This window comes from Notothenia rossii (genome assembly GCF_949606895.1).
Source record: "Notothenia rossii genome assembly, chromosome: 9".
NCBI classification, from domain to species: Eukaryota; Metazoa; Chordata; class Actinopteri; order Perciformes; family Nototheniidae; genus Notothenia; species Notothenia rossii.
The window spans coordinates 40,856,085-40,868,159 of NC_136907.1; the positions used below are offsets into that span (position 1 = coordinate 40,856,085).

General features: G+C 41.4%; 1 protein-coding gene across 1 annotated transcript in view; it reads right to left on the reverse strand.

The window, feature by feature from the left end:
* LOC307020811 (angiomotin-like) overlaps positions 1–12,075 on the reverse strand; it is a 93,581-nt gene that overhangs the window by 18,731 nt on the left and 62,775 nt on the right. Inside the window, 3 exon segments of the mRNA XM_079652396.1 lie at positions 3,408–3,536; positions 4,069–4,265; positions 5,857–6,006. Of these exon segments, the coding sequence (XP_079508522.1) occupies positions 3,408–3,536; positions 4,069–4,265; positions 5,857–6,006 (476 nt within the window).

Genomic DNA, 12,075 nt, shown 5'->3' on the forward strand with positions numbered 1-12,075 from the left:
AAAGGGACATCACCCGCCGGATCCACTCCTCTCACCTGGGTGTGGAGGCATGCCTCAGGCGTGCCAGAGAATGTGTCTACTGGCCGGGAATGAATGAACAGATAAAAACGTTCATAGGGAAATGTGACATTTGCAGATCAGTTGACACGAAAAAACAAAAAGAGACACTACATCCACATGAGGTACCAGGCAGACCATGGGCCAAGGTTGGTACAGATTTGTTTACCTTTAACGATAAGAACTACCTCATTACAGTGGACTACTATTCCAACTTTTGGGAAGTTGACTACCTACCAGATACAAAGTCAAGTACTGTGATTAGGAAGCTGAAAGCTCAATTTTCCCGTAAGTGGATTCCGCTTATTCTCTTTTCGGACAATGGGCCCCAGTATTCGTCCCAAGAGTTCCAGCGTTTCAGTCGGCTGTGGGAGTTCGAGCAAAAAACGTCGTCTCCTGGATATCCACAGAGCAACGGGAAGGCCGAGTCCGCTGTGAAAACTGCAAAACGACTGATGCTGAAAGCTTAGGCGGCGGGACAGGACCCGTACCTGGCTATGTTGGATCACCGCAACACACCTACTCAAGGACTGACTACAAGCCCGGCTCAGGGACTGCTTAGCAGGAGGACCAGAACTCTACTACCTGCTCGGGACAGTCTCCTACAACCCGAGGTGAAACAGACAACACGAGAGCGGATTGACAGGCAGGAGAAGCAAGCCACATACTACAACAGGACAGCTAAAGACATGGACATGCTCAAACAGGGAGACCGGGTTAGAGTTCAGCCTTACAAACCACACACGATCTGGAGGACGGCTACTGTGGTGGAGGCTGTTGACCACAGGTCCTACACGGTGCAGCTGGAGAATGGAGGTGTTCTAAGGAGGAATCGACGTCACCTGAGACGGGACCAGGGCACAGTACCGAGTGTGACAGCCCGTACGGTGACTGTTGACACTCACACGACTCCAGAAACTGTTACAACCCCTGACAGAGTCATGTGTGACACACAACAGACTGTGACTACCAGAGCTGGCCGACCAGTTGTTAGGCCACAGTACTTGCAGGACTATGCACACTGATATGGGGTCACTGATGTTATGTGACTCAAGGACTTTGGGGGGGATTTAAAAGAAAAAATGTTGAGTGAAAATTGTATTTTGAAATTTGTATTTAAGGAAAAAAATTAATAAGTGATTTTGTACCTACATTTAAAAAGAAAAAGAAAAAGGATGTTACAATAGTTGTTATATGTTTCCACACGGACCCGGTTGAGTGGAACACACACCGGAGCAGGCATGCGGATGAAGCCAGGGTGTAAATGTTATGCTACGTTCTATGTAAAAGTTTAATAAAGTGTAAGCAGCTAAGAGTGCTTCAACCATCCATTCTTGTAATATGAGGGGCAAGAATGAAACAATCGCAACTTTGAGTTCTAACCGGTTACATTGGCAACACATTTTACCTCACATTTACTATATTGATTGTAAGATAGCAAAACTAAACAGAGTGCAGACAGACTACTGAAGCCTCCTCTCCACATGAACTTCAACCTCTCTGTGAAGGTCAGGTTTAATGCAGTATGCTGCTTTGTTGCTTCTGTAGACTCTGTGCTCTTTCATTCCAGTACAACTCCTCAGAAACCATTAGAAACCAGTATTAGACCAATAAACAAAACAATTGACAACACTTTGAACTATGAAATATGTTAAACTTTGGTGAGCTTCAGCGGGGTAATGCCATATAGGAGCTCCCTCTCAAATACCCAGGGGTTAAATTGGGCTGGGGCTGTCCGGGGCTAAGCCCTGGCACATAGGATGATGCTCTGACGTCATCACCCTCAAACATTTGTCATATGTTTACAAAAAAGGATATATATGTTATGACTTTTCTCGTTCTTAATATAGACTATATTTAGGGTCGATATTTGTTGACTTTACTTTAAAATAGCAGATCTCTGTGACCGGATATAGTTTGGCTTAGACCCCGGCCCCACGAGGACGCATACGGAAAACGCATACGCAAGCGCAAAAAAGGCTTCCGTTCACACGCATTCGATTCATTAACGTGTCCGTTCACACAAGACCGCTGGAAATGCTGGAAACGAGGCCTGTAAGTGGCGCTGCTGCTGCCCGAAATACAACAAAAGCAGTGAAGAAGACCCTGGAGCATGGTTGCCATGGTTGCCCTTCTGTTTATTCTCCGCGGTGGACGGCGTGTTCTCCTGCTGTTTATCTCTCAGGTAGTCCACCAGCAAATGAAAAACACCGACCTCACCGCCTCTTCCAAGGAACGAGGGGACAGTGCGGCAGAGTTTCCGAAAAAAAAATGTTCCGCCGGTCAACAAGTCCGTTAAAGTTTAAATCTTCCGTACAAAATTAGAAAAGTGCCGGTCAGAGGTCTTCTTTGTTATTTATTGAGCTTTCAAACAAATTGATAACGACTCTGGTCTCTGTATAATAATATAATAATATTTAATAAACGGTGCCGGCCTCTCTTTTCCTCCCCCTCTTCTGACAGCCCAGCAGCAGCAGGAGACGCGGGGAGAGGGAGGTGGGCTATTTCATCGTTATCAGAAAATGATCATATAGGGCACACACGGAGCCGTTGGACCCGCAGAGCATTGCGTATGCCGGTCTACCCACCTTGGGACCCGTTACCGTAGTCGTTTAGTTCCCCCCCCCCCCACAGAGCGGAGCAAGGCAACGAAACTTAAAATAATAAGAAGCATTTTACGGCGCGCTATGCATGGGGCCGCCTTGGGGGGTTTCCCGACATGTCGTTTCAGTAAATTAAAGGGTGTTTCATGTTGACGTTGCTGTGGACCTTCTTAATACCTTGGAAAATGCCGTTTAATACTTTTTAATAGCCTTAATTTTCGCTAAATTGATTTATCAACTTTTAATACTTTTTAAGACCCCGCGGACACCCTGCTTACCTATTGCAGATTCAGTCTTCCCAGCCTGGTGCAGGTCTACAATTTTGTTTCTGGTGTCCTTTGACAGCTCTTTGGTCTTGGCCATAGTGGAGTTTGGAGTGTGACTGTTTGAGGTTGTGGACAGGTGTCTTTTATACTGATAACGAGTTCAAACAGGTGCCATTAATACAGTTAACAAGTGAAGGACAGAGGAGGCTCTTAAAGAAAAAGTTACAGGTCTGTGAGAGCCAGAAATCTTGTTTGTTTGTAGGTGTCCAAATACTTATTTTCCACCATAATTTGCAAATAGATTCTTTAAAAATCAGACAATGTGATTTTCTTGATTTTTTTTCCTCATTTTGTCTCTCACAGTTGAGGTATACCTGGGATAAAGATTACAGGCCTCTCTCATCTTTTTAAGTGGGAGAACTTGCACAATTGGTGGCTGACTAAATACTTTTTTCCCCCACTGTATGTGGAGATGCTTTACCTGCTTTCCATATCCAAACAGCGGTGATTGGCCATCAGAATCTCTTCTTCTTCCTTCTGGATTCGAGCCTCTACTGACGTGTCATAGCTGCTGCTGGGAGAATGGCCGATCACTGATGAAGCTGTGTCCCTGCCAAACAGGACGGAACCTCCATTAGATCATTTCAGGCTCCAAAAGTAGCAGCTTTATTTATTGCTGACCTTTTAAGGACCGTCATGAAGAGCATTCTGTTGTCAAGTTTGCAATCAACACCACTGTCCACGGCCACATTACAATAATTGACAGGAGGCAAAGACACGCACTTTAAGAACAACCAACTTAAATAATAAGAAAACCAAATCGAAGAAAGCATCCTGACTGTAAACATTATAAACTGACATGGGTTGTGCACAGCCCAGGAAAAGAGGACTCTGCACCCCTGATTAAAGCTGACATCAAAAGGTAAGGAGCCTGCCAGTCAGTTCGACTTAGTGCCATCTGGCAAGCGATACTGTTTCCGCTGCCATACAGAATAGCTACTTTTCTAAGGTTGTAAGACTCCTCATCCTATCTTGTTGAGCACAAAGGGACTACAACTTGCATTTAGTGTTGCCTCTGCATTAAAAATAAACTAACCTTGGTCATATGAGAGGAAATGTCAACAACTGTCTTGCACATATACCTCTGAGTGGCCACAGAAGCAGCAGCATCAAGGGCAAACTGCCTCATCACGCTCTCCTCTAAGTACTTCTGCTCCCATTTGGTCATGTCGGCCTCCAGAGCCAGGATGCGCTCTTCCTTCTCCCTCAGGTGCTCCATCAGCGCTGTGGCGTTGTACTCTGATGATACTGCTCCACTGCTTTGAGTGGCTCCCTGACGCTTGGAGGGACAAACAGGGAAAGCAGAAATAATGAGGGAGACAGAAGAGGCACTTAAAAATATTGATAGCTATGTTATCTTTCAACTGCAGTAATTTGCTGATATGGCCAAACATTATTTTTGTATGTGTGTTTTTCACAACTACCTGAATGTATTCACATTGTATCTATAGATTTAGATTTGAATTTATTGTCTACGGTCATTTGTAAATCCATTAGGGCTGCCCCCAAATAGACAAAACGTTAGTTAGCTTAAACAAAGTATTATTCTACACATTTTTCATTAGTCTATTAGTCTCTGCTAGAAGACCCCTCAGACTTCATTCAGAGCTGTGGCTGTTCATTGAGAATCCAAAGTCTGATGCATGTAAAGGACGAGCCCCACAAGGTGACATGCAAACTCTGCAGGAAAGAAGTGGCCTCCGTATCTACGCCATCGGAACGCAGCTTCCCGAATGCCACATCAATGCAAAACATAGAGCTTAATCGTCCCCGACAACGTGTGTTCCTTTCTCAGACTTGGAGGAAAAGAGAGTCAGTGAGTAAGGCAGCCTTAAGTTTATATTATTGGTCTTAATATATTTATACAACACAAAAAGTAAGGACATCTGTGTTTGGTAGATTATTTATTTGTTGTAACAATTCTTCTCAGCAATAAATCTTATACGGTTGGAAAGGCTGTTTTCTTACCTTACATATGGGGCCACATTAGTGAGGAACATGCATTTGCGGGATGAGCAACAGAGCCGAGTATGTGGGTTGCACCCATGAAAAATGTGACAAATCTCCTCTGCCAACCACTTTTTTGTTGCTGCTGAGTCTTGTTTGGTTGTGTTTGGTAAGTTGGATGATTTAAGTTGCTATAAACAGGCTTTCCAACGGTATAACATTACTTGCCAAGAATTATTGTTGTACAACAAATAAATAATCTACCAAACACATATTTCCTTACTTTTTGTGTTAAGTTTATAATAATGCTGACCTCTGAAAAAGAGACTTAAAAGCTATCATTCTTCGATCAGTGCGTAATGGCGGAAGTGTTTTTTTTTTGACGATATTTTTCGGTGTTTCCGTTTGCTGTGATGTATTGGTTTGTAATATTCATTAACATTTTAAATATAAATGCTTTCGTTTTTTCACTTATCATTTGTTAGTTATTGTTGGCATTACAATTTATGTGCACATCCACAAATAGTTTGAGATGTAAGTTATTTTATACTCGAGAGAGAATAAATGAACTAAATACTCTGTGTGTGTGTGCTTGTTCACACACACATTAAGAATCCTTCCCAGAGCTGTTTACACCGCTGACTGACAGACCGCTTAAGCCGTGCGTTGCGCTATGACATGCAGTTTCCACATGTCAAATGTAATTTATATTTCAAAGGTTCATTATTACAGTTTAACATTACATTTTATATGAAGCATAACGTTCTTTATCAGCCCTTGAAACTCAAACCATTTTGGGAGAACAAATAAATAAATACAAAAAAATTGATTTATACTTATATACTTTTGGCCCAGACTTAAAATAATGTAATCATTTGTGGTAATTATGCAGGGCCTCTTCTTTCCACCAGCATGGCGGTTACCTGCTGCATACGTAGCGACTCCAGCTCTCGCTCCAGTCTCGTTCGAAGTCGATGCTCGAGTTGTTCTCTTTTCTCACAGGCTGCCTGGAGCTGAGCCAGAGCCTGCTGCATCCTCTCCACCTTCTCAACATAAACCTGCTTCTTCTTTAGCTGTGCATAGACAGAGAGAAAGAGAGGAAAGCCAATATTTACATAATTGTCTTCTGATCTGCTATTTCTCCTTAACAAAGCCTACTCCACATGTTTATAACATTTTGTGTCAAGAAATGAGGACTCCAAGATGAGGTAACCTCAAAAGCTTTCTTAGTGGTAGTGCTTCAGTGGGATTTATTTTTTAATATTTGTATTGAAGACACATGGCACATCAATGGGAACCACAGTTACAAATGATAAAATAGTTAAAAACAACTAGTGATCAGCTTAGTCTTAACTAGTATTGTACATCAGTTGAAAAGCCGTACATAGTTGATCTTGACTTGAAGGCGTACAATATTTAAAACGCACATTCATAATTCAGTTGGAATTTAATGGTGAATTTTTTTTTGCTTTTTTATCTTTGATCTGCAAAATGTAATTTTACTTCAGTAAAATAAGAAGCAGACTAGAGCTTATATTTGCTCATCACAGATACATTGTACTGTTGTATATGTTGACATTTACCCAAAAGGTAACGGGAAGACGTCTAAATTGATATGTATAAAGCTTTTGGTTTTTGAGAGCACCATAGACCGTGGAGGCCTTTAAAAAGGCCTAAAAACCCATCTGTTCAATAGAGCCTTTCCCTAGACCTCTTATTTATTTATTACCCCCCTTTTATTTTATTTTATTTGTATTTTTTATTAATTTTACCGTATTGTGTGATGTTTTTATACTGTTCATGCTGCTTGTAGCACTTCGGGATTTGAAGTCAAATATGAAGTGCTTTATAAATTAAACCCATTATTATTATTATTTTATTTATTTACATTTGGTAGCCACAGCCAGTCAAAAGTTTTGTTCATTTTCTGCTATTACTTTTTATTAAGGAGTTAACCAAGTCTTAGCAAAGATTACTTAGATATAAGAAGTCCTGCCAAAAGACACCTACAGCAGAAGATTTTATTTATGGTTCAGTCCCAACACTCTCCACCGCCATCAGAAACATAAAGCACTATGAGAAAACTAGACAATTCCAAGAAATGTTGACTGACTGAAACTTGGTTGCACGTCACAAAGCTAACATTACCCCCGCTGAGTAAGTATTAATAGCATTAGTTATATTGTCAAGGTACAACAAAGAATATGTATAAACATACATATTTGCACACATATTTTTATATTTTATATACATTGTTTTTATATTCGGGATTGTGGGAAACAGTATTTCGATCTCTGTCTGTACACAACAACTGGAAGATTGACATTAAAGTTGACTTTGTCTTTTGACTTTGAGAATATCAATGAATTTTAGCTCAGTTTTAGCTGACTATTTTAACTGTTTATCTATTACATTTTTGGATTCTTCTACCACATTCCTGCATCGTTTCTGAACATCTTTAGATTACCACTGGATTTAATTAGTTGAATAAAGTCCATAGTCTCGAGAAACGTTAAAACTTGTAATTTTTGTTATACGTTAAAGTATGTGGAATCTGTATGGGGTCAAAGTGGGGTGTTTTTGAGCTCGGTTCAAATGGATTTCCCATTCAGTCATATGGGGCAAATGATCACAGTTTTCTGCGATTTGCGTGAAGACGGCTAAGCGAATCTCTTATACAAGACATAGCAACCCAATCCTGGTCATTCCGCACATTTTTACGTTGTTTTTGTTTGTTTCGTGTCAACGCTGCCGGACGAGTAGCATGACAACATTTGTGGTGGAAGAAGGAGATTAAGATGACTAGAAAAAAAGGCATTTCTTGCTGAAAATGCGTGTGAATGCTGTAAGCTGTGTACATTTGTTGTTGAACATTGCTGAAAATGCAGAGAAAGCTGAATATTTGAATAGCTGAATGGTGACTGTAGCTGTATAAACACGTGACTTTTAGCAATAATGTTTAAAAGATGTGCATTAGTTTAAGTATAGTTGATAAATCTCCACTAAGTACGTGTTATCCTGCAATAACTAGCTGATAAATTGTAGTAAGGTATAAAGATGATAAATAAGATAAAACATGATGACTAGGGGTGTAACGGTATCCGTATTCTTCCCGAACCGCCACGGTTCGGACGTCACGGTTCGGCACATGCAGTCACATGACGAATACGCCTTTTTTATGAGTGGGAAAAAATTATGTCACTCAGGGCAGTATCCATTACACCAGTGGTTCTCAAATGGGGGTACGCGGACTCCTAGGGGTAAGTTGGAGTACTGCAGGGGGTACGTGAGATTTATGTTATGTTAATGAAAAAAACAAAATAAGTAATACATTTAAACAAACTACTAATAGTAGATTAACTACTTCATTCAAAAGTTTACAGTAATTCTGGATAATAAAATTGGAAAAATAAACGGGGTGCTCTCTTTTCCTCTCCCTCTCCTGACAGCCCGTCAGTATCAGGTTCAGGCAGCTCGCTGAAGAGCCTGTAATAAGTGACCCGACAGTAAAAAATAAACATATTTATAACTAGTTTAGCTAGTTCGAGTAGATCAAATAGCGGCGTGTGATGTTCTAACTCTTAGTGTGTGTTTTGCTCCGCTCACCGCTGCAGGTGATCATGTAGAGCTGCGTGTGTCTCCATCAGCAGCAGCTTATCTCTCTCTGCTGTCAGATTAGACTTCACTCGCGTTTATGTTTATATCCATCAGATCTAGCTAGTTATAGCTAATGATATGACTGCCTGTTTATCAAAGGTCACCTAAACAATAAGCGTTGCCGCAAAGTATAGCGCAGCATTATGCATATGTGTATATGTGGGGTCAAAATCCCGTCTGGCAGTTATAGGTATAAATGCTCATATATATTTTTTCTTTTCATTCCCCACGCCCCAAAATTAATAAATAAATATACCAATTTTAGGAAAAGTAACGAAGTTTGAGCAGTGTGGGTTTTATATTAAAGGTGGGGTAGGTAATTTTGGAGAAACCAGCTCAAGTGCGCTAGAATTTGAAAATACACAGCTGGAAAAAATCTGCCACCTCCTTACAGAGCCCCTCCTCCAACACACACGAACGCGCACATGACCAATGAGGGCACGAGATAAGTTTGTGCAAAGATGGAAGGCTGACAGGCAGGTAGGCCATCCAGTTATTTTAGCCGGGCCGGCTCAGATGATTGGTCGTGCTTTTAACAGTACTACTGCTTCCAGAGATGACATTTTCTTATGGATTTTTTGTCAAAGCACTTAAGATATTCATTGCTATCGGGATGTTAAGAGCATTCCATGGAATATAACAAAAAGTGTATCTCTAGCCGGTTTCTCAAACTTACCTACCCCACCTTTAACAGAGTTACACATATTTCAAAATGCGAAGTGTAACTGCAGTTTGCCTCCCTGTCAGAACGACAAAGATCCTCAGTGAAGCACAAGCCCATGTTTCTCACTAAATTGTAAGTACAACTTATTAAAAAGATCAGTTCAATGCAACTAATGTCGTCTTAGTGTTATTGCATGATATTAAAATTGGTTTGCCATGAATTTAGTGATGGATTGTAAACATTTGAAATGTAGCATTTAAGCGTTTCTCAGTTACCATGTTGTTGTTTTAATAAATCAGACACTGATGGTGCAGCTCTGTACTGTATCTCTTTATATAGGCTTTTTCCCCATAACAAATTGTTTTTGCGCTGATCAGGGGGTACTTGGCTGAAGGGGGCGGTATTGCGCGTAAAAGCTGTTTGCCAGCCGCCCTTAAAGAGCAACTTCCAGGTTAAAGACACCTGTGAATAAATGTGTATGAAAATGATGAATACACTAGATTTTCAAAAAAATATACAGAAATATACACTACAGTGACATCTGGCGTCGTTTTTGTAAGAAATGTTCACTTCCGCATAAAAAAGCCTCGGCACGGGACCTCCCGCGTGTGACGTAACATGGGGGAAACAAGGGGGAGAGCGGCCGGTGTAACGTATTAATAAACATGGATCCCAATGCTAGTTTCGACACAGAAGAAGTTGAACATGAATATTCAAATGCATATGACGGACCACAACCTTATAATTATGAGCCTGCTAGGCGTCCAAGAGACCAGGAGCAGCCAAGGATTAGAAGAAATAACGGCCATCGGAGAGAAATTGAGCTGTGGTGTGAGGAGAACCAGTGGAGAACTGGGCAGCTATCTTGGTGACTGGCCGGCGTTAGCTACAGAATGTGAGCTAACGTCACATCACAACATTGTAAAGTTAGCTATCATATATCAGGCTATAACTAAAGTAGCATTGCTTATATAGTAACGTTACTGGCAGGACTGTTGATACTGATCCATAACAGAAACTAATGCGCAAGTATCAGCCGTATCTCACGTTACCTAATGCAACTCCACACTACGGTGCTGTGTACCGGAGGAGAGACGCGAGATACGGCTGATACTTGACGATCTGGCGGAGAAAGGCTGTGGAGCCTCCGTTGATATGCCGTTGTAAATGGCTTGATGGAAAGCAGGTGTGTAGTCGGGGAGGGTGCACAGCTGATTGCAGCAGGTGAGTGGAGGTTGAGCCGGGAGCCAGGAGTGACAGCCACCACGCACACACAAACAACACAGACAGGGGGAAACAAACAAATACAAAGGAGACGGCTGGAGCAGTACAGCCACCACAGCGTTACCTAATGGAACTCCACACTATGTCTTACGGTGCCGTGTACCGGAGGGGAGAGAGAGAGAGCAGCGAAGAGGGGGGGGGAGAGAGAAGTAATACGGTTTCCTGATAAAGCTGTGGAGAGTATGTGCTGCAGGGAGGTGGATGCACAACGCACCCAGGAACGAACGCTAGCTCCGGTCCTTTTTACTGTGGACTCGATGTCCTGACAGGCTGGTATTTGTGCAACCTGCACAAACACAATTCTGCACCATGATTACAAATGGTGAAATACAATGTAAAACTACCGAAAAATACCAGCTCCTTAAAACACAACCGCTCTACTCAACGCAACTACTAACTATACTCGCGGTCAGAGAGCGGAGATGTGTCCCCTGCGTGATGTAATATGACGTGTTTGACGTATGACCTTTAAAAAAAAGCCGTTTTTAAGAGCAGAGCTCGAAATTGCTCCTTTCCCTCTGAATTCCTGCCCTTATGTCTCGTAAAACATATCAAATCCTGCATTCACCTTTTTAATTGTAATTTTCAAGCAAGTTTAAGCATAAATGTAGAATAAATAAAAACCTGCAAGATGCTCTTTAACAACAAATAAAGAACAAGAAGAAAACACAACAAAATGAACAAAATACAAGAAGAAGAAAAGTTAGTATGGCGATTTAAGATAACACACAGGAGCTAGAACCCACCTGCTTCTTTTAAATCAGCTGTGTGGGAACATTTCGGGTTCCCTGTGGACTACAATAACGATGGAGTGCGAGTGGCGGATCGGGAGGACGGTGTGTCGGCGCTGTTCGACAGTGGTGCGGTATGCTAATGGTAACACATGCTACATCATATCAGAAGTCATCACCCAGTTTTGCCAATCACCCGAGCCCGGCAAAAGACAACAGCAGTTCAACAGCTTCTCTCCGCTGTTTTTAAGAAGCCAATAGACATGAGAGCCGAGACCGAAATAAATAACGGAAGCTATTGGCATATATATTTCAACGGCTATGCGCCCTTGAAACACTTTATTATTATTTATTTTGTAATATTTTCAAGACATTCTTTTCAGTATTACAGCTTGATGAAACCTTTTTCTTTGACATCAGCCATTATAGATAATATGGCCATCTGAGTGTGTGTGTTACTGTTTGCGGTTTAATTATTCAAAATGTTAGAGTTCCTTATTTTTATATTGAAACTTACACTACTGTTCAAAAATAAATAACAACAAACCTGGAATTATGCATTTGGGACTTTTTTTTGCTTTTTCTTGTTGTACCGGACCCGTACCGAACCGTTACCCCCAAACCGAGGTACGTACCAAACCATGAATTCTGTGAACCTTTACACCCCTAATGATGACTGTTGGAATGGAACCTGAAACCTTATCATTGAGAGACCAATGCAGTAACACAGAGCCACAGTCAAACCTGGTAATAGGTAGTGTGGCTGGCTAAAGGGTACATGAACAGTGGGGTCTTGAATGTGTAGT